This window comes from Microchirus variegatus, assembly GCF_963457635.1.
Source record: "Microchirus variegatus genome assembly, chromosome: 10".
In the NCBI taxonomy this organism is placed as follows: Eukaryota; Metazoa; Chordata; class Actinopteri; order Pleuronectiformes; family Soleidae; genus Microchirus; species Microchirus variegatus.
In genome coordinates this window covers 26,056,017-26,083,083 of record NC_139811.1, presented here as the reverse complement: position 1 = coordinate 26,083,083, position 27,067 = coordinate 26,056,017, and the positions used below count along the sequence as shown (strand labels likewise).

General features: G+C 40.4%; 1 protein-coding gene across 1 annotated transcript in view; it reads left to right on the top strand.

Moving 5' to 3' along the window:
• col5a3a (collagen, type V, alpha 3a) overlaps positions 1–27,067 on the top strand; it is a 90,387-nt gene that overhangs the window by 47,490 nt on the left and 15,830 nt on the right. Inside the window, exons 24-56 of the mRNA XM_083895899.1 lie at positions 1,365–1,409; positions 1,794–1,847; positions 2,815–2,859; positions 4,988–5,041; positions 5,594–5,638; positions 5,723–5,776; positions 5,861–5,968; positions 7,091–7,144; positions 7,485–7,538; positions 7,661–7,705; positions 12,496–12,549; positions 12,762–12,806; positions 12,919–12,972; positions 13,623–13,676; positions 13,958–14,011; positions 14,111–14,218; positions 14,543–14,632; positions 15,254–15,307; positions 15,502–15,609; positions 15,900–16,007; positions 16,084–16,137; positions 18,730–18,783; positions 18,862–18,969; positions 19,039–19,092; positions 22,369–22,422; positions 25,147–25,200; positions 25,330–25,383; positions 25,481–25,588; positions 25,685–25,738; positions 25,826–25,879; positions 26,020–26,073; positions 26,770–26,823; positions 26,928–27,035. Coding sequence (XP_083752025.1) covers positions 1,365–1,409; positions 1,794–1,847; positions 2,815–2,859; positions 4,988–5,041; positions 5,594–5,638; positions 5,723–5,776; positions 5,861–5,968; positions 7,091–7,144; positions 7,485–7,538; positions 7,661–7,705; positions 12,496–12,549; positions 12,762–12,806; positions 12,919–12,972; positions 13,623–13,676; positions 13,958–14,011; positions 14,111–14,218; positions 14,543–14,632; positions 15,254–15,307; positions 15,502–15,609; positions 15,900–16,007; positions 16,084–16,137; positions 18,730–18,783; positions 18,862–18,969; positions 19,039–19,092; positions 22,369–22,422; positions 25,147–25,200; positions 25,330–25,383; positions 25,481–25,588; positions 25,685–25,738; positions 25,826–25,879; positions 26,020–26,073; positions 26,770–26,823; positions 26,928–27,035 — 2,151 coding nt within the window. The remainder of the gene's footprint in view (positions 1–1,364; positions 1,410–1,793; positions 1,848–2,814; positions 2,860–4,987; positions 5,042–5,593; positions 5,639–5,722; positions 5,777–5,860; positions 5,969–7,090; positions 7,145–7,484; positions 7,539–7,660; positions 7,706–12,495; positions 12,550–12,761; positions 12,807–12,918; positions 12,973–13,622; positions 13,677–13,957; positions 14,012–14,110; positions 14,219–14,542; positions 14,633–15,253; positions 15,308–15,501; positions 15,610–15,899; positions 16,008–16,083; positions 16,138–18,729; positions 18,784–18,861; positions 18,970–19,038; positions 19,093–22,368; positions 22,423–25,146; positions 25,201–25,329; positions 25,384–25,480; positions 25,589–25,684; positions 25,739–25,825; positions 25,880–26,019; positions 26,074–26,769; positions 26,824–26,927; positions 27,036–27,067) is intronic.

Genomic DNA, 27,067 nt, shown 5'->3' with positions numbered 1-27,067 from the left:
TAGATGTGCCAAAATCCAGACTAAAACGTGTGGCCTTTTCTGTAGCTGCCCCTATTGGAGTCCCTGCTCGAAAATGACATGCCCATAGAGGAAATCTCTGCAGTTACATACACTTAGATGCCACTGTGTCAGAGTAAATGTACATGGAACACAGCATAACTGAAGGATTTTTTTCTCTCGCCTAAAAAATATTGCATTTTAAAGCAAATATCACCTTTAAAATATGCAGTAGGAGCTTAAAACACATGGAGGTCATGTAACAACATGTGGACATGAGCTGTGCAAAGTCTGATGCTGCTGAAATGAAGCAGCGTGAAATTACAGAGGTTTTAGTAAAGAAATGTCAGGGCGTTCTCACTTTTGGCACAGCTTGTCACCATCTGTGCCATTTGAGATTTCTTAGGTACCAAATTATTTAAAACCCATTTAATTTTATTTATATGTCACTACAGATCTAAAAAGAACTTGTTTTGAAAAAAAAAAAAAAAAGCTTGATAACTCGCTGTAAATCGATGCTTCCTGTGCGGTGCGCAATAACTACTCTGGACACTTTTTGTTTTCCCAATAAAATAATTTGCTCTCTCATCATCATCCTCCTCTTCCTCGCATACTGTACACTTCACTCACTGGTATAACATTAGATTAAGATGGAGCGAGAGCTAAAATTTGTTATTTGTTTAATTTTCTACGCACAAAATTCCTCAGCCTAACTCCGATCACATACCCTGGTATGCAGTAGAACAGTATTTCTATGGTATGTGACCATTTTCCTCCAAGTGCCACCAGAGTAAGCGTGAGTACCACTGGTGGTAGCACTAGCTCTTGACTCTTGTTTACAGCCTTGGAGGCCCCCAACAAAAAGGGGACCTGACATCAAACTTTCTTTTTTTGACTCTGTGATGCATAAAAGCAGCTCTCATTGATGATATTTTTACATTTTCTTTCATGTATAGATACTTATAGACAGACACATCTGGTTTTCACAACCTGTGGTCTCTGCTTTCTCTTTCTCTATACATCAAAATGTAACCGAGATACATAAAGCTCTTCCGATTAGAGTTCATGGAAAAAATTTTCTTTTTGAGGTACAAGGTTTTAACTCCACTGCAACAAAATGCAATTTGAAAATGTTGTCCTGACGTTGTACTTAATCATGTTTTCACTTTCCTCGCATGCCAATGAAATAATACAGAAGGCCGGCTCACACAAGGACATCCACACACACACACACACACACACACACACACACACACACACACACACACACTGCTCATGACTCGTACATACACACTCCCTCTCTCACTGTCGACCCTCTCTTATTCTTAGTGTCACTTAATCTGATTGATGCTTTTGTTCTGCTCCAGGGTTTGCCTGGTCCTCAGGGTCTCATCGGATTGCCGGGAGAGAAGGTAGGTACCAGCGTGTCACTCACTTCATTTCAGAATTAAAGCTGTGACCTTGTGACTTCTGTCGTCGCTTAACCCACGGGGGAGGTTGTTTGAGCGGGACAGTACAAAGCAGCCACTTCTGGCTGCTGTTGGGACGAGACGAGGCTCGACGGGAAATCGATGCAGGGGACACACACGCACAGGTTTAAGAGACACTGGGTGTTGGCCTGTGCACTTCAGGAGGCTGCGCCGATTCAAAGAAAATAAAAAGTGTACTCACTCATGAATATGTTTGGTAAAGCAGCAGTAAAATGGGCGATGTGGTTGCTCTGGGAGGCCTCGATCTCCTCCATCATCTCTGTAGCCTGTCGTGTTCACACTCTTCTCTGTCCCATCTTCATGCAGGGTCCTCGAGGGACACAAGGCATGCAGGGACAACCAGGCATTGACGGACCGACTGTAAGTAAACATACAAAGACGACACAAATGCACACAATAGAGCAAACACACACAAAAGGATTGATAGCTTTTTCACGTCTCATATCTACAGCAGTATATATATATATACAGTATATATACATATATATATATGTGTGTGTGTATATATATATGCGTATATATGATGATTTATATACAGTATATGATATGATGATCCAATAAGCAAAAGTCAGTCTACATACTTAATGAACACCATTAAGAACATTTTTCTTAATGGTGTTCATCACAGAAATTCTTCGATTTGATAATCAATGATTTCAATTTCTGTTTCTTTTAGATGTTAAACAATTGATTTCTGCTTCTTAAATGTGAACTGGCTGTGGTTTCTTTGCTCCTCTGTGATAGCAAACTGAATATCTTTCATTTGTGGACAATTTTTTAAATAATGTCTGGCATTTTTGTTACATGAAGACGTGTAACAAATGCCTTAAAACACCAAAGAAAGAACGAAGAAACATTTTCAGGATGGGTTTGCCAACACACAAAAATGAAAAAGAAAAGTTGCCAATATCACAAAATCTATGACAATACGATTCGTTTCTTTGTTTCAATTGCAATTGTAATTCATATTTTTTGTCCATTTTACATTATACTAACTCACAAAAGCAATTTAAATGTGAGGAATCAAGCGTTTTTTATATTTGCATCAATATATTGTATAATTCACTGAATCCATATATTAATCCAAATTAATAAATTGCAATTGGTTTATTTGACAGGGACATCTTAAATACAAGAGGTAAACATGCCAGATTATAATAAGGATGCTAATTTCCATGTACGACACTTCCTGTTGTCTGCCAGGAGCAGACTGTAGGGAATTCCTCTTTGTTTGGGTTCATTCATTTATTTCACTTAAAGAATGATACCAGATCTATATCTTTTCAGCAGCACTAAGTCGGTTTTGATTGATGTTTTTCTGCTTCAGGGTCACCCAGGAAGAGAAGGCCCCGCAGGAGAGAAAGGAATCCAAGTGGGTAACTGAATGCCTCACACTTGACTCTGTCAAAGCAAGGAATTCGATTGTGGGTATTTAATACCCACAATGCAGTCTTGCAATCTTGGTTTTTTTTTACAGCATGCACTCATTCATTTTCTAATCATGTTTTTAACACACTAAATAAATGCGAAGGAAAAAAACCTCACATCTTAAATCTCCCATTTAAAGGATTGTTTTTTTTTTTTGCTTGGAAGTAAGAATATTATATATATATATATATATATATATATATATATATATATATATATATATATATATATATACCTCCTAGTTGCTGTAAACGAGCCGATAGAAATCTCTCTTTTCTGACGCTCTGCTCAGCCGCGATATTTCAGACATAAATCTCACCCCCAGAAGACAGACTGTGTTGTGATTGGCCAGCCAGCGTAGCCTTCCAACTGTCTTGTGATTGGCCAATGCCCGTTAAGTGACATAATCAGCACACCCGCTCTCAGAAGCGCAGCTCCCCCCTCTGGAACAGTGGATGCACTGCTACTCATTATCAAAACATTGTTTTAACAATGTTTAAAAATAGCTTCTTCACGACTCCCCGCCGCAGTCCCTTTTATGACTTTGACCCGGAGTCAGACCCAGAGTCAGAAGACACTGTCGCTCGTGAAAAACCTCCACAACGGACGTTATTCTTCTTCTGTGGTACAATGTACGCAACCTGATGTGCCCGGACTAGTGCCCGGAGCAGGAGGATCTGCTGTTCAGGAGAACCACTGTTTACGTAACCGGACCGGGTTTTTTCAGAGATCTCTCTGAGCCTGAGATTACAATAAAACACAGCGTTCTCAGCAGTGGCTGAACTGTTTGTTTAGAACCTTCAGGGCTTCTTAAACAAGGTAATGACGCAGATGCACACTAAAAAACAGCGTTAATTGGAACTTCCGGTCGAGGTCCGCTTTAAAGTCAGTGATGTTTCTATAACTACAGTCGTTTATAAAAGCAGCAGCAGAGATTGTTGATAAAAATTATACTGATATCAACTTTAATTATCGCATAATAATAATGGTGATGACATGTATGATAATAATAATAATTATAGTTGTCGTAGCCTCAAACCTGGATCGGGATTTTGCAACCTGGAAGATGAGGACACAGAGAGAGAGAGAGAGAAGGAAGAAAAGACATGAACTAGGGAGAGAAAGAAAAAGGTTATTAACATATAATAAAGTCATATTCATACCCTTAGTGTGAGAGGTCCAGGTTTCCCTGAGCCAGCTCCAACTAATATGTTAATTATTATTGCTACATCTCAACACGAGATGTCGCTGACCGGTCTGAGGAAGCAGCTCTGTCACAATTGTCATCTGAAAAAAAAAAGATGTGTGATGGTAGAAATGTGTTTTCAAGTCTGATGTGACACTTTATTTCTACATTAACCCATTAAGGCCTGAAACGCATAGAAAAAATGCCTCTAAAACCTTATTTAAAACTTATTACGGTGGTAATTCTCCGTCTTCCGTCACTTTCAAAACCTTCAAACTCATCGTCGTTATCGCCGACCTCGTCGTCTTCAAACATAATTATGTCTTAACCATAAATCCCGGTCGATTGGTTCAGCGCGTTCAAAATCAGCGATGATGTCATTGAAGCCGAGAAACTCCTCAAAATCACTGCCTTTAGAAACCTCCTCGCTGTCAAAGTCCTCCATGTTTGTTCAAAGAAATTTCAAAACAATGTCACAAGGAACCCTTAAATCGCCCGAAAATTGACGTATCCACTTTCCCGGTTCTCCATGGTAGAATTACGCAGCCACACTCCCGGCTTTAATGGTAGAAATGCAGCAATGCTTTCCCGGCGTCAATGGGTTAAGACTGTGGTGAAGTTTAGAAAGAAATCACTGTGAAACTAACGTCACTGACTTTTTGTTTATTTCAGCCTTTATTTAATCATAATCACACAATATGCGTGCGCCAATTGTGTGTCAACGCACAATCTATACATAGACTGAAGTCACAATGTACAAACTCTACAGTATATGCATAAGAATGAGTGACGGAAACTCAGTGTGTTATTTATTTTGATGCATTCTTGTGTGAGTGTTTGTCATTGGAGATGAAGAATCCTGCTGTTTTCTCATTTTCTCATGCAGGGTTTACCAGGTGCTCAGGGGCCTGTCGGGTACCCAGGGACCCGAGGAGTCAAGGTAAGCCATAAACACATCACAATCCCAGGTGTAATGTTCACTGAGACATTTATTCCCTCACTCGTGTTTTTGTTCTACACTTTTGTCTACCTGTGATGGACAAGCTGCTTTGGAGGGTATGATTGACAGGTGAAACCAAACGTGGTTCTCTGTGGGGGGGGCAGGGGGTGGGGGACTGCTAACAACAGCGTGAAGAACATGTGTCGGTCAGATGGTGTGGCGCTGTGTGCACAGAAGTGGGATATTCCATTCATCACTGAGTGAAAACTGAGGAATAAAAGCTGTGAAATGGTTTTGATTTTTGCGTCATGTTTGGTTTCCGTCACATACTACTTCATACTGCCTCAGCATCCTGACCTTGTTGTTAGTCCGACATAAATATGAGGTCAATAACTGCTCAATCGCAGAGCAATGTTGGGTCAAGAGAAAATCAATACACACTTATAAATCATTTTAGTGTTGTAGCTTTTTTTTTTTTTCTTGTCAGGAATCACAGGAAAGCGGGTAAAGCTTCACTTCATAGGTTTGTTGGATTCTTTTTAAATTTCACAGGGAGCTGATGGAGTGAGGGGTCTGAAGGGCAGCAAAGGAGAGAAGGCGAGTGCAGAATGGTACTGTGGATCGTAACAGGTGCTGAAATACAAGTTTACACTGAAATAACCAGATATCACTTCTCCTCAGGGAGAAGACGGTTTCCCTGGGTCCAAAGGTGACATGGGCCTCCAGGGAGATAGAGTAAGAGCAATCACCTCAGTATAAATCTGCATTAGTTATGAATAAATACCAATGCCTCTCTTCTGCTCTCATTGTTGACATTAGGGTGATAATGGAGTTCTAGGTGCTTCTGGAGAGGATGGACCAGAGGGGCTAAAGGGCCAATCAGGACTCTTGGGAGATATAGGAGCTCCAGGCATAGCTGGAGAGAAGGTAAATTTCACATTACATTTACATTAAAGGACGAGGTAAGGACACAAGAGAGGAGAGCTAGAGGGGAAATCTTATCCACGTCTGCATTATCCTGCTATAACCATTAGAATGTCCTCACCTCGTGTTTCACTTGTGATTATTAAGGAGATTTTGGAATGGTGATGATGCATATGTGTAATATTTTATATATATATATTTATATGTGTATACATATATATTATTTGATTATTCACTAAACTACGAAACTTACACATGTAAAGAGGTCAATGCGGGTAACTGTTTACAAAAAGAAGGGGAAAAAAAATGATTCTCCACATACGACTCGACCACACTAACCCTGTGTTTACAAGCTAGAAGTAGTCTGTGTTTGTTTGAAAACAGGCTGCATTTTAGTCTGGATGCACTAGAGATTTCTTTTGGAAAACAGTAACACAGTTTCCTTCATTCCTACTTATTTCCTAATTTGGGTCTAATCTGCCATAACGCTGATTATGTGCTGTAATGAAAAACCTAATTATCAATCTGAGTTGTGGTCAGCGTCTTAACAGAAAACCTTGCTCTTGAAAAAACAACTTCCACTACTTTCTGAAACTATGTTAACGACTAAAACTCGGTCAGATCCCAATTTTCAAGTTTGGTGAGTTTCTGTTTATGGCAAGGCCCACAACAATGATAGAAAGTGGGACAGCGTGAATTTAGCCTAAAACAGACCAATCAATGTTATTAAACATCTCAGTTTTAGGTGCTCGGAAACTCTTGAGCTAATGTAGACCTCAGGCGTATCAGGAGCAGAGTTGATGCATTTTAAAGTGAAAACTGACTCGTGTGGATGTAGAAAAACTGTCTTATGGAATGAAAATCACTCAACATATAGATTAGAAGGCAACCGCATTAATTACATCTTAATAGGACTCACTCCTAAAGCAGAAAAGCCACTGAACCAGAGTGCACATTTAAGCATTTAATCTCTCTGTCATCACTGTATGCATTCATTTGGACCCTGCTGTACCTCTGCATGCACAGTCAGCAGTATGTCATTAAAAAATTAAATGTTTTTCATGCTTTAATATTTCCCCCTGGTTGGATTCTGCCTCCTCTCTAATTTTGCTTCTCTCTCTGCAGGGGAAACTTGGTGTGCCAGGATTACCAGGATACCCAGGAAGACAAGGTCCTAAGGTGATTTCGCAGTGATGAGCTGTTATGATGAGTCAACGCATCCTGTGGTTATTTTTGCCAGCAGGATATGTGTCTTTGACTGGGCTGTTTCCTGTCTGATTAAAAATAAAAAGGTGATAAATGGTCTTATTTTGAGACGAAGGGGGCTATTTTATTAACAGCTCATCTGTGACATCAATTCATCACGTGTTGATGAATGGTGTGTTTAAAGCTGTGTAGGGCTGTTCATTAGATTTGCTTTAATTTGATACAGTAGTTAATTATACGTTAATGAGACTTTGGGGCTGATGTGAGATGGATACAGGGGCTGAGGCTGATTAACCTCTACATGTTTCTGCAGGGATCAGTGGGCTTCACTGGATTGGCGGGAGCCGCGGGAGAAAAGGGACGAAGGGTGAGAACAGAAACGGACATTTTTTATCCACGTCATGTTCCGACGTCTTCGTAATATATGAAGATTTTGTATACAGACGTCACTGTTTTGGTGATAAATAACTGTTTATCGATATAATGCAGGGTTCAGCCGGTCAGCCAGGACCAGGGGGTCAAAGAGGTGCAAACGTAAGTACAGCTATGAAATGTGTCAGACCTTGAAATTCAGTTTTTCTTGTTGTCAGTCCGCCCGTCCAAAGAATGGAGAACCTTGAAAGTCCACATGAACTTAAGGTAGAAAAGAAACCTGTTAGGGTAAATTCACACAACAAAGGAATTGCTTCAGTACTTGGGAATGCTAAAGTTTCAGGACATGTTCAGGACATCCCTGCATTCATTTAAAGCATTGGTTCTCAAAGTGCGGCCCGGGGGCCAATGGCGGCCCGCAGAAACATTTCTGACGGCCCCGCAATGAATAACAGTTGATAGTTTTAATCCAGGAGGTACTAAGCTTGTTAAATGTTTATTGGACATTACTGGATACAGACCAATAAGTGTAAACAAAAAATACTGGGTATTTACCTGGTTTCTATATGGTGAATTTTAGTGTATTATTGTGTTATAAGCTGGTAATAAGCAGGTAGCTACAGCCCCCAATTACTAGCTATTTACCCAGTAAATATATGGTAACAGAAATGTGTTACTTGGTATTAACCTGTAAATAGAAGGTAAGAACAATGGCCAAAATACTGGGTAATCACCCAGTAAATTATAAAGCGTTATTATATTAATGCTTAAATGACATTATATTAACGCTTATATTACTTAAAGCTAAACTGTAGAACTGCAATCTGGTCATTAAAATTAGTGGCCCTCAGTCCAATGTTGGGTTCCTAAATTGGCCCTTAGGTATCAAAACTTTGAGAACCCCTGATTTAAAGGATACATATTATGCAAAATATTTATATTTGGGCAAAGTGTGAAAAAAGATGACTCATTCATGTTTTTGTGGTCCGCCTCAGTCTAAATACAGGAGATAAGACACACAATGTTGACTTCCTGTTCCTGGAATTGTTGTCTCGTGGAGCTCCGCTTTGTCCCTAAAAAACACGAGAGCGCTGGTGAGGGCAATAGTATCCGGAAGAGCGGAAGTCCGCAAAGTGTTCTATTCTTGGCTGCACAGTGCAGCACAGAGTTCTACACAAACTTTCAGCTTCAGAGGATTTAGGTGTCCAGTGGATACATTTTATATATGACAGCAATGTGCCGGCGAGCGTCGACAAATGATGGCTTTTCCAAATGGTAACATTCTTTCATTTGTTTTTCAAAATAAAACCAGAAATCAGAAAGACGAAAAAACAACTTGTTTTCTCAATATTTGTTTTCAAAATCAAAAGGACAACTCGGGTTTCCAATTTCCGATTTTGTGCAGAGATGAAACATGGAAAAAACGGATAACGTACGTTTCCCTTTTAATCCAATTTTGACAAATGCAAGTTGCGTGACCCGGAAGTGACCTGTACCAGGAAAAAAAGACAATAAAGTTGCAGATTTATGAGATTAAAGGAACATTTCCATTTTATTTAATATATCAACTCTCCTGCTGTTTATGTGTTTTAAACATATGAACCGTATGTATATTGACTGATCAGTTCAGTCTGTGTCACCTGCTCCCGTCTGTCTCACTCGCTCAATTAATCAAGTCAATTAATCCGTTAAACACTGTTTATTTCTTTCCATGGAACCGACATTAAAAATATTTTGGTTTAGTAAATTTCTGTCAGCTGGTGAAGGCAGGTTATTCAGCCGCTGTCACTCAGCTTGACAGCTGTCTCTCGATTTCGTGTTATCAAGCCAGCCGCTCCAACATTTCAATTGCGCCCTTACTGCCAACACTATGGCAAATACTTGCCATACAACTGGGAAAGTCAGCGCATTGGCTAGCTTACTGCAACGTACAGAAACGTCCTGTTTTCAAAATAAAACGTGGGTATTGAATATATTTAAATATTAGTTTTTTGTTTTTTTTTAAAGAAATAAAGAGGTGTGTCTCATTAAGCAAGTGTACTATTGACATTATAATTTATTAGAGGTAATTCTTTTGTTAATTTCTAATAAATTATAATGTCAATATTGCCTCATGAGCTTCCTATTGTCTAAAAATCAGGACAGTAGAGCTGCACTTGCTGTATGAGACACACCTCTTTTTTTTATCACATTTTAATGTTTTCCTTATTTTCTGTGAATTTTTAATAAACAAAATACAGTAAATATGAGCTTTAAAGCTCAATAGCTTCCAGATCATGTTACCAAGTAGGTCAAAATCAGTAGGACAGTAGAGCTACACTTGCTGTGTGAAACACACATTTTAACGCTTTTTTACATTTTTTTATGAATTTTGAAAATACAGTAAATATGATCATTAAAGCTCAATAACTTCAAGGTTATTTCACCTGCTGGCTCAAAATCAGTGCAGGATCACATTTGTTTAATGGGACACACCTCTTTATTTATTTCTTTTAAAAATACAAAACAAATCTTAACACTCATATTTTTAAAATAAACTTTTTACACAATACCCACTTTTATTTTTGAAAACCAGAAGTAAGCTCGATATAAAGTTGGCAATAAAGACGCACTTGAAATCAAGAGACAGCTGGCTTAACCACAGTGCTGACTGACAGAAATTTACTAAACCACGATTGTTTTAATGTGGGCTCCATGGGAAGAAAAGAATAGTGTTTAACTGATTCATTTACTTTATTCCTTTCTTTTTCATACTTGTGTTAACCATTCCTGTTCGGCTCTCAGACTGTAACCGGGAAGCACAGCGGAGAGTTTCGGGGGGGTCGTACCTATGTTCCCCGGGTCCTATGTTACCTGTTTTTCCCAAAAAAGGTCCTATGTTCCCCCCTTTGTATGTGACAGGGGAACATGGGACCCTTTTTTTGAAAAAGGATAGGGTTAGGGTTAGGGTTAGAGAAAGGGTCCTATGTTCCCCGGTCACATACAAAGCGGGGAACATAGGACCCGGGGAACATAGGTACGGTCCCGTTTCGGGAAGCAAGTTGATGCTAACTTCAGGGCTAACCCCCTTCACTTTATCTCCAACAACTCACACAGAGGCTCCACTTTGTGCTTAAGAAAGCGACTGTTTTATTACACCCCAAAACAGCTGTGACATCCACTGTGACTGTGTTCTAAACTCGTATAGCGCCTCCTGCTGACCAATCTCTCGCTGTCGCTTCATTCACCGTCTCACTCGTACACACAACTCTCTCACTCTCTCTAACACACACACCTCACGCTCGCATATGCGCACTGCTCCACCACGTTAACAGGGCCACGCTACTCTTATAACACTTGGCCCTAATACATCTTCTTCTTTGGTTTGTTTTGTAGTCCCTCTCATAGAGTTCCAGTACAGGTCACTTCCGGGTCACGCAACTTGCATTTATCAAAATTGGATTAAACGGGGCACGCTTGTTATTCGTTTTTTCCATTTTTTGTTTCTGCACGAAATCGAATATTGAGTAGTAGTTTTTTCGTTGTTTTTTTCTGGTTTTATTTTGACAAATGAATGAACGAATGATACACAGATTCTGTCGCTCTAGAACGTAAGATAAACCCATCAGGTTTTGAAACTCAAAATTATTTAAAGGTGCCATATGTAAGAATGTGGCCAAAAACGGTTACTACATTCAAATTCAAAATACCGAGGTCTTTTAGGTTTAGTTTTCTGACGTAACTGGCAACCCGTGGTTGCTCGGCAGCTGAGACTCTACTGACTGCAATGATTGGTAGATGGCGTTAGGTGGCGCCACATGCCAACACACGATTTCAAAACATAAACATGATTTACAGTCTGCAAAATATATATTTTTAATGCAAATATTTTGTCTGTACTGTTGTTGTTGGTGAGTTCAGTTTGTTATATGAACATTATTCCTGAGTCTCTGTGACATATTAGGAGGATTTTATGGCCAGTTGCTTTAGATTTATTACATAATGCACCTTTAATTCTCAAAATATTATGATAAGAGTATGACCAATTAAAATATTCGGACCAAATAAAATAATTGGCAGAGCTACCAGTCTTTCTTCTGTTGCACGCCTGGCTGATCGCTGTTGCGAGTCGCGTGCATCGCTGAAAGAGCAGTGTTGCCAACATGGCAACTTTGTCGCTAAATTTGCCGAATTTTGTGGTATTTGGAGACTCTCACATGAAAGTAAGTATCGCTCTGCAGTTACTGTGCTCAACAAGCATTGTGTGTTGTCGGGATCACCTCCCAAAGCACAGTAACCTCTGCAGTCCAAACCTCCAGTCAGAGCAGTGATAACCTCTGTGTCCAGGCTGCTAATGAATCGTGCATGCGCATAGCCACTGCCGATCGGGGAGGGGGGGAATTTGAGGGAAGCGGAGTTGTTCATGTTCGAATTTTTACTAAGTGCTCTGAGACATGCAAGAAAGGTAAGTATAGCTTTAACTGCCGGAGCCTTAGTGACACTGACTTGTGCGTTTAAAGAGACAGGCACTCAAAACTGACCTTTCTGAACAGGGCTTTTGATTGAACTGCTGTGGTGCTTCATCCTTAAGGTATTTTGACCAAAAGCATGTCACAGACATGTTCATTAGGACACCAGGGAACTCGATTAACTTGTAGAAAGGGTATAATATGTCTACCTTAAAGTTTTGGGGGTTTTTCCAGCCATTTTTTCCCCATTTAAAATGAGTGGAACCATCATCTGCTCTTGATTTGAACTGTTGGAAGTTAGTGGTCAAAAAAATAAATAATCGCAGGAACAGGGAAACAAGAGTTTGGATTGCTCAGCATTTCTCATATTAGTTTGCTGGTAATAAAGGACAGGACATCAATAATAATAATCATTTTATTCTGTAATTTTTTTGTGAATTATTTGACATATTTTTAGGGGTGTTTTGTGAGGACATTAAAGTTATATTTTTGTTTTACTATAAGGGATCCCGAGGAGGAAGAGGAGCAAGGGGGCCCACTGGAAAGCCTGGAGACAAGGTGTGCTGAGACTCTGATACACACACATACACACACACTGACACACTCACAAACCTGGATTTCTCATTGAATATTAACCACTGCAGCAGCCGAGCCGATGCTGTTCACTTCTCAGTGATAGGCCATCTGGTTCCCAGCTCAAAATGTGTTGTTGGGGCAGAAAAAAGCTTTATATTTTCACATAGTGACCATATTTTCTTTCCACCTAACAGGGTTCTGCTGGGCAAGATGGTCCTTCGGGATCCCCTGGAGAACAGGTACCTTACAGCAAACCAATATAAGATTTAAAGCCTGAAAAGGCCCTTAATTTGTGTGCTCAGTGTGAGTAAGGCACCAGAAAATACAACTTGGTGTTTGTTTGTTTACCAGGGTCCTCAAGGACCACAGGGAAGACATGGCGAGCCAGGACCTCGAGGACCTACTGTGAGTCAGCAAACATTCTGTTCACACTGTGTATATTATAGAGGTACAGTGTGTAAATGTAGGTGAACTTTTCATTTGTCAAAAATTAGTTATTCATGTGTTATTAAGTGTACGATGACCTGATTTGAAATGTTTTGACTTTGTTTTGGGGCCAACTTATATCAGATTTTGATGATCTTATAATCTGACTTCTTTCATGTATTTCAGTGGAAATAAATTCTGCTTTTTGCATGGAAGTACATAATTAAGCAAAGGAAACTTGAACGTCTTGAGCTTGAAATGAAAAATGTGCTCCTTGTGATTTAAAGGTCCAGTGTGTGGGAAGTGACATCTAATGGTGAACTATGGTGCTTTCTGTACCATTTCCTCCCTTTTCTTCATTAGTTTATTAGAATTGAGTTTATGTGGGTGGAGCCATTCTTAGTTCAATTATTAAGCGTCTGCTTAGTTCAGGCTGCTGGAGAAACAAATGCAGCACAAAATGGCGGCCATCATAAAGCAAGACCATTACCTAAAGAACATAGAAAAGGCTTCTTTCTAACTATTCATTATTTTTATTTAAGTATTTAATTTCTGTCAATGAACCTGTTCTAAATGTTACAGACCATACCATTAATTTCAAGCGTTTTCATCATCTTTGTCCTTCATAGGGTCCACCTGGAAAGGATGGATTACCAGGACATCCAGGCCAGAGAGGGGAACCAGTGAGTCACCTTTACTTACAGCTACATTTGTATCATACACCATGTTTGACTCTTTAGGATGCACATCCCAGCATGAACCTTAACTCGGCATAATGTTGTTAACATAGCAACCGTTTCAGAATGTTTGACTTCAGCATTGAATTGCAGCAGTTCTGGACAGAGTGCAAGTGTAAAGTCTGATACTAAATCTCGCGAAGCACCCCCTCCTGTCTGCACTCCTCTGATATTACCTACGAATGCCCTTGTTTCACCTCAACTCATTTTCCCCTCCTGTTCTCCAGGGTTTCCAAGGCAAGAACGGGCCCCCCGGCCCCTCAGGAGTGGTCGGACCTCAGGTAAGTAGTTCAGCCCCAGTAGATTCCTTTGGATCTAAAGCAAACAGTCTGTTTGTTTTAAAAATCAATACATACTGTGAGATTTGTTGTGCACCTTAGGGCAAATCTGGCGAGACTGGGCCAACTGGAGACAGAGGCCACCCGGGTTCACCAGGACCACCTGGTGAGCACGGTTTACCGGGACCTGCTGGGAAGGAGGGCACCAAGGTGACAATTGTTTTTCATAATGTCAGGATTATAATCACTTCTCAGCATCACCTTATTACTGTTATACTCCATAGAGCCCAAGGACTCTTTCAGCACTGTCTGGATATCTCATCTCCTGGGTCTCATCCTCTCCTCTAATTTGCTAATAAATAACACAGGAAACCTTGCGGTGTTGAGTGTATTATGGCTCATAAAAGATAAATGTTCCTTTTTGGTGTGACTTGCTGGTTTATGTGATTAATGGTTGCTTAGAGGGCCTGCTGTCTGGTGGCTTCTTGCCTTATTTCTAATCACAGTGTGTGTGTGTGTGTGTTTGGTTTCCAGGGAGACCCAGGTCCACAAGGAGCCCTTGGGAAAAGTGGCCCCGCTGGGCATCAAGGCTTCAGAGGGAGCAGAGGGACACCTGGTGCCCTGGTAACACAATATCCCACATATATTTTGCATTCTCACCTCCAATTCCTCACCATCTGTGTTAGTGTTGGCTGAAATATGCAGTTTCTAATCAGGTCTTATGTCGAATTCAAATGTGCTTCAATCTTAAATTGACAGGTACAGAGATATGACAGTAACTACAGACGGTTACCCTGACCAAAGAAATGTAATAGTAATTACTGGTATTATTGTGATTCCTGATATTTTTCTGATAAATATATATTGATTATGCTATCTGCTCTTAAAGTGACTAACCAATACATGAAATAACCTTTAATACTACCTGACAGTTACCCTGAAGAAATTAAGCTAACTGCTCATTCCCAGTGATTGCAATTTCTGATATTTTTGCATATTATTGTGAAAAATATGCATTGATTATACTTTGAATCTGCTTTAAATATAATAAAATAACCTATACTACTACCTTGACTCATATACACATTATCAATTTAAGTCTCTGATTCAAGTACATTACCTCGACAAACATCAGTTTTTGTATCAGCAAGTGCCACCTTATTTAATGATGTGTCTGAAAACTGTCAAGAAATTGAAATATCAGTGGCTCTGGATGAACACTGTCACTGCTTGTGTCTTCCTCAGGGACCTGCAGGGCTGAAGGGAGGAGAGGGTCTACCTGGTATCGCAGGAATTATTGTAAGTCTGTTTTTATGAAAACTGCCTCCCGTACCAACCTCTGCGTTTCTGTGTGATATAGAAACTCTAGTTCCTGAGGAGCGGGAGGCTGTTTCCATGGTGAACCAACATCGTGATCACTACATTAAATCAAGGAGTGACTCATGTGACATGCTCGCCTCACTTCTTCTCCGCTGTCTGCTCTTGTTTCCCAGGGTGCCACTGGAGAGAGGGGCCCCGCTGGGGCAGCCGGTGCTATCGGGCAGCCGGGGCGGCCGGGTGGCATCGGTCCTGCTGGGCCGACAGGAGAGAAAGGCGAGCCAGTAAGATTTGGAACATTGCTAATTTTATATCCCAGGCATCCACGTCCACTAACACATACTGTACCTTCACCTCCCAACATGGAGTGATATACGATGTGCTCTCACTTCAGATTATTTCATTATGAGACAGGGAGCAGAGGAGAGGTTAAAAAAAAAGAATAAGAGGAGGGACAGGGAGAAAATTTGATTTTTTCATTCCTGGTACGATACAGTGATCAGCATGTCATGCATGTTGAAGTGATTTAGCGTTTCAAAGATGTGTGAGTCCTGTTTCCCCATTTGTTCCCCAGGGAGAGAAAGGGCCATCTGGACCAGCTGGTCATGACGGGGATGCTGGACCTTTAGGACTACCAGGACCTGCAGGACCTCTTGGGCCTCCAGGAGAGGATGGAGATAAGGTAGATGAACCACTAGCATGTGACTGTTAACTGTGTGCTGATGGTTTTTGACTCACTTGTGCATTTGTCTCAAAAGGGAGAAATAGGGGGACCAGGACAGAAGGGCAGCAAAGGAGACAAAGGAGAAGGCGTGAGTCCCAACATCATTGTTTTCGCTCAACTAGGAGACTTAATGATCTCGTTCAGTTCCTGGCATTAACGTCCCTCCTGAGTGACTGTCGTTTAGTCAGGCTTCCTTCTTGTTCAGAATACTAGGTGATGAGATGACGATGTAGAAGGAGACTCCGTGACACAAGACTTTTCACCAAACAAAGAGATCTTTTCGATTTCGTTACAAGTCAAGTGTCAATTCCAAGAGCTTCAGCCAAATTCCCAAGAAGCTCTAACTTTCCCTGAGCAAGACCCCACTTTTTAAAGGCTATGCTCCTCCTCCTATACATCACCTTATGTCCTTGTTTAGCCATTTGACCTTTAGTTTCCCCTTAGGGAACACATCAAAGGACAACTGCCTAACCTATGCATACACTATGGTCAACCAAAAATGCAGAAGGCAATGCTTCAGGTAAAGCCTACAACTTCCGTAAACGTAATTATTGGGCATTGTGTATCTAGTTACAATATATATGCGAACACCAACTTATAATGCAAGCAACGTAAACATATTTGCTGTGTTAATGTGTGTATCTAAGACACTTCATGACCTTACATTTACAAGTGTAACTTTTAAAAGTGCAGCTTTTAAATGTAAACAAAACAAAAGTCCATTTGATTCGAGCAGTTCAAGCCGATTCAAGTTCACACAAGGCTCATTAAGTTTATTAGCTCCACATGACTCTTCGTGTTCCTTTGTATAGTGGTTTAGCTCTTGTTCACGCGTCAAAGATGGATATTGCGCTAGTACAGTGAGATGGCTGCACTTATTTAAAGATTTTGCCCACAGATGAGTTGAAATAAGATAAAAAAAAAAAAATACTTTTCCTTCAAATGTCCTCTATATCATCCTGTGGACAGATTACATTTGTGGCCAACCATGGAAAAACCAGGAACAAGTAGGCTGAGGGACATTTTGAGTTATTACAGCTTAGATAGATTTCCATCAATGTGTAACACATGGAAATCTGAAAATATTTGAACAAGATTTGGTCATTTGAATGAAGCACTCCTCAAACAGCTTTAGGGAGAATTTTAGCCTCAAGGATTTACACCTTCTGGGAGCCAAGAGACAGAATCATCACATTTACATAGCACAAACCCTCCTGGTCAAGCTGTCAGTGACATCTGATATCTGTTAGCCCACAGGACAGAAACTATTGTAGTAGTCTGAACACTGGTTATCAATAGCAGGTCTAGGGACCCCAAGGGTTCTATGAAGGGTCCCAGAGAAAAATAAAATTAAATATGAATATAAATTTAATAAAAATGAAAAACAAGAAAGGTAATATATTTAAGAGTTAGGAGGATCAAATATAGATACATATTTTGAATATCAAATAAAATAAAATACATTTAGGTGGCACTGTGTTGTAGTATGGATGGTTCAGTCTGTTACTGAATGAGCTGAATGATGATGACAATGTGCTCAGAGAGTTGCTAAATCTTTTGCATCACAGTCAATACTTCATTCAAAAAAGCTGTTTCATTCACACATTATTCAAGCACATCAGGTTGGTTTGTTGTCATATGAATAGCAGATGCTCCCTTTACAACTTATAATACGATCACCTCGAACACAAATTTCAATGTGCATATCATTTGCATTTTATTACAAGACAGCGTCCAGCATGAAACATTTTTTTTAATCCCTGTATGTGACTCCCAATGAAAACTAACCCCATAAGAAGATAGAAGGTTAATAAGAGTGCTTTCTTTTCATTCGCTGGCATCATGTCATCAACTTAGAAGTAACTAATGTGTCTGTTCGCCTCAATGTGTCCATTTATTCTCATGTCCTGCTGTCTTTTGGCCGCTAAATACTCCATCCATTTGTTGTGTATAAGCTCTGGAGAAAGTTTGCGTCAATGAAGTCCGCTAGCTTAAATGGTAACGAGTTAAATGCTAAGGCGTTAGCGATAAAGTCTGCTAGCATAGCAGAAGTGTCCAGAAGCTTCTGTCTTTTATTAAAAAGTACATCCAAAGATTTGCACTGCAACAGCCACAATTTAGTTCTTCTGCAATGTGTTTTACCTTTTCCATCTTCATTCAACGGGGAAAACACATGCAGCTTCTTGAAGCAGCAGTAACAGTGAGGAACCCCCACAGCAGTGGATGCATATTAAGTAGCCATGTTTCCTCTATGACAAGCAGCTGATTGGCCGAAAAAAACAACAGAAGCACTGGAATGTGATATCACTACAACTAGGATTCACACCGATCAAACAACCATAAATCAAATACAAAGTTTATGGTTTTAAGACTCACAGTACTGTGACTTGAAACATATAGTGGCTTCTTCGAAACTTCAACTTGTCCCTCATTTTGTAAAAAAAAGATCTATTACTTTTGTTTACTTGGTTTGCGCTGGGCTGACTTCTTTCTGATTTACCCGCGGCGGGTCACATTTGTGCACCACGTGTTTCTGTGACTGAACTGGAGGACTTGGGAGCCAATTGGATCACCCAGGATGGGTGTTAATGCCAGCTCTAAACAAGGCCCCCATTCACTTTAATGTAACTGTTTTTAATCATGTCTTTCCAACATTGGCTTGCCCTTTTCAATTTTCCAGGGACCTCCAGGACCCGTTGGACTTCTGGGACCTGTGGGCCAGCCAGGACTGCCAGTATGTTGTTGAAACATATCATCATATGGCGAGATAATTTGGTTTATGCTGTGCTGACCTGTTGTTTGTGTGTGTCAGGGTGCAGACGGTGAGCCCGGCCCACGTGGGCAGCAAGGAATGATCGGGCCCAAAGGTGATGAAGGACAGAGAGGCTTCAAGGGGGCATCTGGACCGTCTGGACTTCAGGTGAGAAAATGTTTCTCCTTTTGAATCGTCTCGTGATTTCAAATTTACTTACCACATCTGTATATGCAGGGGATGCCAGGACCGCCGGGGGAGAAAGGAGAGAGTGGACACGTTGGCGCGATGGTGAGAACTGTTCAGCAATCTCAGCACATACAACACTCAACACAAATCCACTGCTGTAGCGCGGTAACTGTCCCAAGTCTGACATTTTCCTGACATTCTGCTTTATGCTCTGTGATTATTATGACAGTCTTGTCTCGTCTGATATTGGATATTGACTTGAAAAAAAAAAAGGTTTCTCAGCTTCATTCACTTTTTGGCATTCCTTCCCATTTTTAAAAGCAGCTTCAGTAACCTTGAACCAAATGCATGTTGAGTTGATTAAAAAAATAAATTCTAAAAAAGATGTTCAAGGAGCCGAAGCAAATATTATAAAAACTATTGAGGCAGTATTTCATAGTTCCATTCTACATTTAGACATTTCAGATATTGGTGTTTGATGAGGAACATGCATTACCATGTGTCAGTGAAACCCAAATAACATGTGGAAAAGAGAAGACAATGCACAGGATCATTAATCATAATCGGACGTCAATGGTGACTGATTAGTTTGTTCTTGTTGCATCACGGCCATTACTGCACTGGTGAGTCGCAGTGACTCACTGCCTGCTGACAGTGACAGCAGCATCAAGAGTCAGATTGATGAGGTTAGGCGATGGCCCGTTATTGATAGGTCCATTATGAAAACAATGAAAAAAATCAATTCAACAAACGCACACACACACACACAAATCAGTCATTAAACAGTGTCCTCTCAAGAAACTCAAGCACGAGCCTCCCACACCAAATTCTTTAAAATGACCCTAAATCTGCGAACAGACAAAAATAAGTATAACAAATGTCAAATATCTTGGTTTAAAGTAACTTAACTTATTTTGGCTCAATCACCAATGAATATTATTGCAATTTAATAATTTTTACAAGACAGTGTTTAATTAATTCATTAATTAATTAATTGATTGATTAATTTATTTTATTACAGCAAAGAAGATACATTTTGGTAAATGGGGCCCACCTGTAATAACTGTGTGGACCACCAGTGGGCCACGGCCCACACTTTAGGAAGCACAGGTTTAGATTATAACACAGCGAGGGTCAAAGGAGTTTTAATTTAAACTAAATATGCCATTAAAGATTAGATCGTGTGTCACTACCGGTGTACTTACTATATATAACATAATGTCATTTCATAATTAGTGTGTAGGTAATGCAGCCCATTAGAACAGATCTCATAATTTTGTCATTATTAGAGACACAATTATAATTTCTTAAGATGAGTACATTAATTCCTTGAATATGTTGTCATGGGACCCAAAGACTGCAATTAAAAGTGACAAGGAGGACATATGATGTTGTCAAGGTTCTTTCGAAAATTGCTGTAATCACACTATTGTGTAGGTTCAAAGTATCAGCTGCCCATGTACGAGGGCTGGTACACAGACGACCCAGCACAGCTCATTAATTTTCAATTAGTGCCACCTATTTAGTTTGTCTGCTGATTCTGCTGCTTTGTGTCAAAATCATGAGCCAAACTTTTTTCTCCGTCTGCCGATAATCATTAATGCTTACTACCTTCAAACTCCAGGCAGTGGCACTGAGTGAGGTCAGTTTAATCTGGACCTGGTTTAGTCTTAGTAAAATGACTACAGTTTTGCCATTCACTCACACATCACATCTATGTGAGGCACATTTTCTATCACTCATCTTTCATACCCACTCTCACGTTGCCAGCATAGCCGTCGGGAGCAACATATGTTGCCCAAGGACACATCGGCATGTAGACTAGCAGAGTCGGGAATCGAACCCACTGAGCTATTGTTCATTTACAGAGATGGTCACAGATCCTGACTTATTTGGACAAAATATATTGAGCCATTCCAGTTTAAGAACCACGGCTTTAGACTCTGTTTACAGCCTTGGGCATTTTGAGGGACTTTAGAGGCCCAACATCATACTTTTTATTTTGACTCTGTGATGCATTGTAGATAGAGACCCTAGCTTATAGATAGATAGATAGATAGATAGATAGATAGATAGATAGATAGATAGATAGATAGATAGATAGATAGATAGATAGATAGATAGATAGATAGATAGATAGATAGATAGATAGATAGATAGATAGATAATTCTTAACGTCATTGTTGGCTGCACTTTGTCAGAGCTGCCCCTAATGGCCATTCAAGAAAATACACCTTCACACCCTCCCAAATTGGCCCCAAATATTAGGACCACAAGGCAATGTCTGTTTTTGCCAGTCAATGTCAATTATCCCTGATAACAGACTGCCCTCGGCTACATTAAGTGCCAACAAATTAAATTATCTTTCCAATGTGTGGTAGATCTTTGGAGGCTAAGTATCAATAACACAAAAAGACCCGAGACAGACGAGGCTCGAGAATGAAGAGGAGAAAAGAAAAAGAAGAGAGTGACAGAAAGGAGGCAGTGGAGCAGTGGTGTGGAAGGAAGAGGCGGGGCACTGATTGTGAGCAGGAAGACAGTGTGACAGCTGCTAATCAGATTAGCCTCAGCCATGGCTGTCTAATGAGCATCCTCCTTTGTGACAGTCATCTCGCCGCGCTGTCAACCATGAACACGCGCTCAACATGATTCTCTACAGCTCCTCTTCTTCTCAGCTAGATTAGAGGAGGGGAGGCATCAAAATGGAACCAAAACAAAGGTGGAAGAGTGAAGGAGGGAGAGAGAGGAGGGGATTCTGAGGGCAAGTTTCATACATATGTGGGCGTCTTGGATCAGAAAATTCTCTCTCTTTCTCTCCCTCTCTCTGGGCAGATTGTCTGTCTTTCCTGTTTTCAGTGTTGTTAGAGTGTGAGGCCTCCTCCAAAGACTCCAGAGTGATTCAGGGCACAGCTCAACATCTACTCAACTGGAATTCAAGCCGAGCACAGTTAGGATTAATTGCTCAATGCTCTCTTGAGCTGCGCTGAAGAGTCAAATCACATGCCGTCACTGTGGTTCAGAGAAAATAGTCTTGTACATCACGGGCGAGAGGTTTCTTATTAATAAGTTGGAAAAAAAGAGCAAGAGACGGAGGGAGGGCGGGAGGGAAAATGAGGAGGAATCTGTCGTATCGAGGGTAATGACCTGTCTGGACGTCTTCATCATGTCCCTGCGATAATGATCATACATACTGGGGCCACTGCATAAGCAATTCACCGTGCACTGCCTTCTAACTCTCATTTAATTTAGGAAGCACCAACTGACCCTTTTGCTCACATTCACTTTGTTTCGCTGTGTGTGTTTTATTGAGGTAGTAGATTTTATTGTCTGTGGTGATGCTGAGAAGCTAATAAAAACATGTCATTTTTTTCTCCACAGGGTCCCCCGGGACTGCATGGTCCACGAGGCCCTCAAGGGCCCATTGGTGCAGAGGTAAACTACAGTGCAACATTTGTTTTACGAATCAAGGTCATTGCAAAGTAGGGTATCGCCTGTGGCCCCGAGAATGGCTAATTATATTTGCAGTGACGTGCGGTCAGGGTGGGCAGGGTAGGCAGTGCCTACCCTAGGCTGTCAGGGAAAATTTGAGGTTGAGTTCATGTAAGGTTTGATTCTTTTTTTAAATGTTGTATTTTTTGAATTTCAGATAACTTTGAATGTGTCCGCATTTGGTGATTTTCATAGTCTAATAAAAGCGACTCAACAGCGCTGTTTTCTGGCCAGTCAGCGACTGCACAAGTCGTTTGCCATTGTGTTCTATTACAGAGCAAAGGCACAGACCTCCTCTGCCTTTCTGTCTCATCAGCGTGTATGGGACTGTTTGTGCATGCGCAGTCAGTTTTCCACACAGAAACATAAACCGAGATGCAGTGGATGGTCTCCCAGACATCATGCACACATGCAATACTTTCTGGTGCGCACAAGATACAAGAGAATGTATCTCGTGCGCACAAGATACTTTCTGGTGTGCACGAGATACATTGTCTTGTATCTTGTGTCCAGAGAAACATTTATTTTTTTTTTTTCCCATGTCCCTTTAGGGGCTCTCTAGAGAGCTTGCTATGATGCTATGTTCACGGAAAACCTTTTTGAGAATGACAAAGAAAAACAGATTTCGTGCAAAACTGTCGCAGTAATAATACGTGAGATTACAAAGTGCTTCTATTGTCCTTTCAGTCTAACATACTGTACACATTAAGGATAACTGCTGCATCTTAAATATTCATGATGTCCCAGTTTTTGTAACAACATTTTGTAATAACATTGAAATATTATGGCTGTAGCAATGTCCTGAATGATGAGGAAATACATGATGCAGTTTGTGCCTAGTGAGTAAAGGGGAGAATTTCCTCATTCACATCAAACACCACTTAATTTATTTGTCTTCATTACGCAGCTGTAAATACTCCTTTCTGACCTGCACAGAAATATTACATCCAGTAGAAACATTTAAATGAGGCACACAGGCTGCAATAATACGTGTTAAATTAGTTTGAACAATAACGGCACCAGCATGGTTCATTTCATGTAGTAATCAGCATAATCAGAATGACCAAATATTATAATTATCTCACTCACAATGAGTAAATGTGCATCATTTTTCACAGTGTCTGTCTTCCAGAATTCATCCTCATGTCCTCATATTCATTACGCTCTTATTCTTCTTTCTAGATTTGCAGTTTGTTAGTTTTTAAATGTGCTATTGAGACTAAAATAGTATATATATGTTTTGAAAATGACTTTGTTTGCCAGTAATGTCAGTAATGGAGCTTCATTTTTTTTTTTTTTTTTTTGTGAAACATGAAGAAAATATGAAATTGAATCATTGAATGTCCTGATGTTCAGAGCGAACAGCAGTGTCAGCCGTACAAATCTATATCATATCTATCTGTGGACACCACAGCCCCACATTTCTACAAATCCCATGTCTTTGTTTGAACGCTCTCTGCCACAGACTCTGCTCTCTCTGAGTTTGAAACTTGAATTATTAAACAGTATTAGGATATAATCCCTGAGAGAGAGAGAGTTATATTTGCTGCTCCATGAATCATTAAGATGTATTAGCCTATCATCCCTGAGTTGCAGTTATATTTACCTCTGGTAGTGGCAGCCTCTCCACAGCCTCTCACACCGGTCAATTATTCAGCAGTGTTGCAGAGAGCCATGTGAGTCAAAAGCGGTAGTGCTTCATCATACATTGGTGCAGAGATGGTGGGATCCATTAATGGACTGATAAAAGACGAGTAGGGGTGGGGGGGAGGGAGAGAAGAAAAGAGTGAAAATGGAACGGGTTGGCATGTGAGGAAAGAAGCTGACAGCTGGGGCTCGGCGGACGTGCGCGACTGTACTCGGCTCTCGTGTTTCTGCATTTGACTAAAAAAAAAATATTTTATGGGTTTGTCAATATACTGACATATAATGTACACCGTGGACATGTGCACAAAGAAAAACTAATAGTGGAGGAGGGGCATATCATACCTCGTAGTAGCTAGGATTCAATTAAAATGTATTAAAGAAAAATCCATTTGTGGCTGTAAAGTGTATATTAGCGGTTAGTTCACCAACATAATCAGTAGTTGGCACGAAAGTTTCTGTCACCACAGAATGATGAGATGCTGCAATTTGATGATCTAAACAAAGAGCACCATGCAAGACTGAAAAGTGATGGAAGAGCTGTTCACGAATCTGATTCCATTACCCTTAATAGCATTAACCACTTATTCAAACATTTGTTTTTTACCTCCTTCAACCTTAAAAACATTAATATGCAATATTTCAAGACAAGATTTTAATAGAATTTGTGAAAATTCTGTTGTGTAGTATGTGTATGTGTTTCCAAGCAGTGGCTGGTTCCACAGAAGAGGAATAATAATAGAAGAAACCCACTTATTGAGGATGTGAAAAAAGTGCAATGTATTTTAGTAGTTACAGCTTCTGGCTTCAGCTGGAGTGACTTGATTTCCAAATCTCATCCTTTATTCACCATTTTCTATTGCATTCACCTGCCCAAACCATTTGATATTGCCTTTGCAGAACTGCTGAAACACAGGAACAAATAAAGAGTACTTGAGTTTTCAAGAATCAAATATTTCAACTCCCTCTTGTTTAATGAGATTTTGATTTAAGCTGTGCTCTCTCTCCCTCCCCCTGCCCTAGGGTGCAGCCGGGCCACCTGGTGGCGTGGGTCAGCCTGGACTTGTCGGAGAGAAGGTCAGTATTATCATTAACAGATGCCGTGTGTGTGTGTGTGTTTGCGCACATAAAGTGGAAAGGTGGTGTATGCATGTGTGTGTGTGCGTGCTGTGTTTTTGTTTTGCTAATGTCTGCTCTCCACCACAGGGTGAGGACGGTGAGGCTGGAAATCCTGGAGTAGCAGGAGTAACTGGACCTCTTGTGAGTCACAGAACCTTCAACCATCTTTCCAAGCCTGCTCAATATCATCCATTCTTTGCTTTATAAATGATTGTCAATGCCGTTCCTGTCATGCCAGGGTACTAAAGGTGATTTGGGGGAGAAGGGAGACTCTGGCCCCCCTGGTGCAGGTGGCCCTCCGGGATCCAGAGGAGAACCAGGCGAGGACGGGTCCAAAGGCAATCTCGTGAGGCAATCTCTGTGTTTATTGACATTTTCTCGCTCTGATTGTCAGATGAATTTGTTAATGTCACACATACTGTATGATGGTTTTTGCCTGTAGGGTCCTATTGGATTCCCAGGAGACCCAGGACCCTCTGGAGAGCCAGGCATCAATGTAAGTATTGTTGTAATGTTTATTCTATGAGTAATTATTATTCATTTATGTTGTATAACTTTTCCCTGATGACATTTCTTTATTAAGGGGATAGATGGTGGTCTAGGACCTAAGGGAGACAGCGGAGAGCTTGGCAAAGCAGTAAGCAGTGTTTTTTTTAATGCACTTACAGTACTGCATATATTTATTTCTTGTGTGTTTAGATGAAAACGCTATCCTCTGAAAGTTTGAATTTGAAGTATTTTGGTTTTAACTTTCAGACATTTTTTTTTTATTCGTAGGGACCCCCCGGAGCCTCTGGAGAGCCAGGTCCTTCAGGACCTCCTGGACGAAGGGTGAGCTTTGTGAATTACGAGCCCCATTTCTACCATTCATTTCATTCATGTTGGTATATTGTGCAATTGTTTGAATTTATGAAGGATACCAAATAACCGATCTGCAGCATCCTTTTTTTGGAACTTTTCTGTTGTTGTAGCTAAAGGTTGGAGATAATGGTTGGATGCAGACAAACGTCTGTTAGGATTCAAGGTCATTTATGTTCCTTTGCACACACACGTGTTTAGTGTCATTTATTGTGTTTGTTTGAATTTATTGGTGGGCAACTGTGTCACACTGGTATGATTTCACACGATTCATGTCACTGAACACTGTGAAAACGTGACATGTCAGAGATTAGCGTTCCAAACTGTACTCTGGCAATCTGAATTATTTGGAAGCATAATTTCATGCATATTCAACTTAAAAGAAATAAAATAAAGCAGTTTGTCTGCATTAATGTGATATTTTTTCCTTAGAAAATGTGTTTTGGGTCTGTTTTTCTGCATTAACAAGATTCTAACAGAACAACACATTTGGCTCCTCTGGAATCTACTAGAATTGATCTTACTAATTCAGTGAAACAAAGCTTTTTTAGTCAATGCATTTTGTACTGCTTGGTGAGAATGGGAAAATGCAGCTCCTGTATGCTCTATACATGTATAAATGAAAATGTCCATCATCATCATAGTAGCACTGTCTTTGCCTACCCTCAGGGTCATGTAGGTGCTGCGGGAAAAGAAGGGAAGCAAGGTATGAAGGGAGCCAAGGTAAGAATGAGGACTGGCAATCATTGGTTATGTGTATGAATAGGAAAAAAACAATTTTGATCTGAGTTTTCCTAATCATTATCACTCTCCCTTGTTGTCAAAAGGGGACAACGGGAACCCAGGGTCCTCCAGGTAAAATAGGCCCAGTGGGTCCCCAAGGACAGCCAGGAAGAGACGGTCCAGAAGGGCTACGAGGCATCCCAGGACCTGGGGTTAGTACACACTGGAAACCCTCAACGTGATT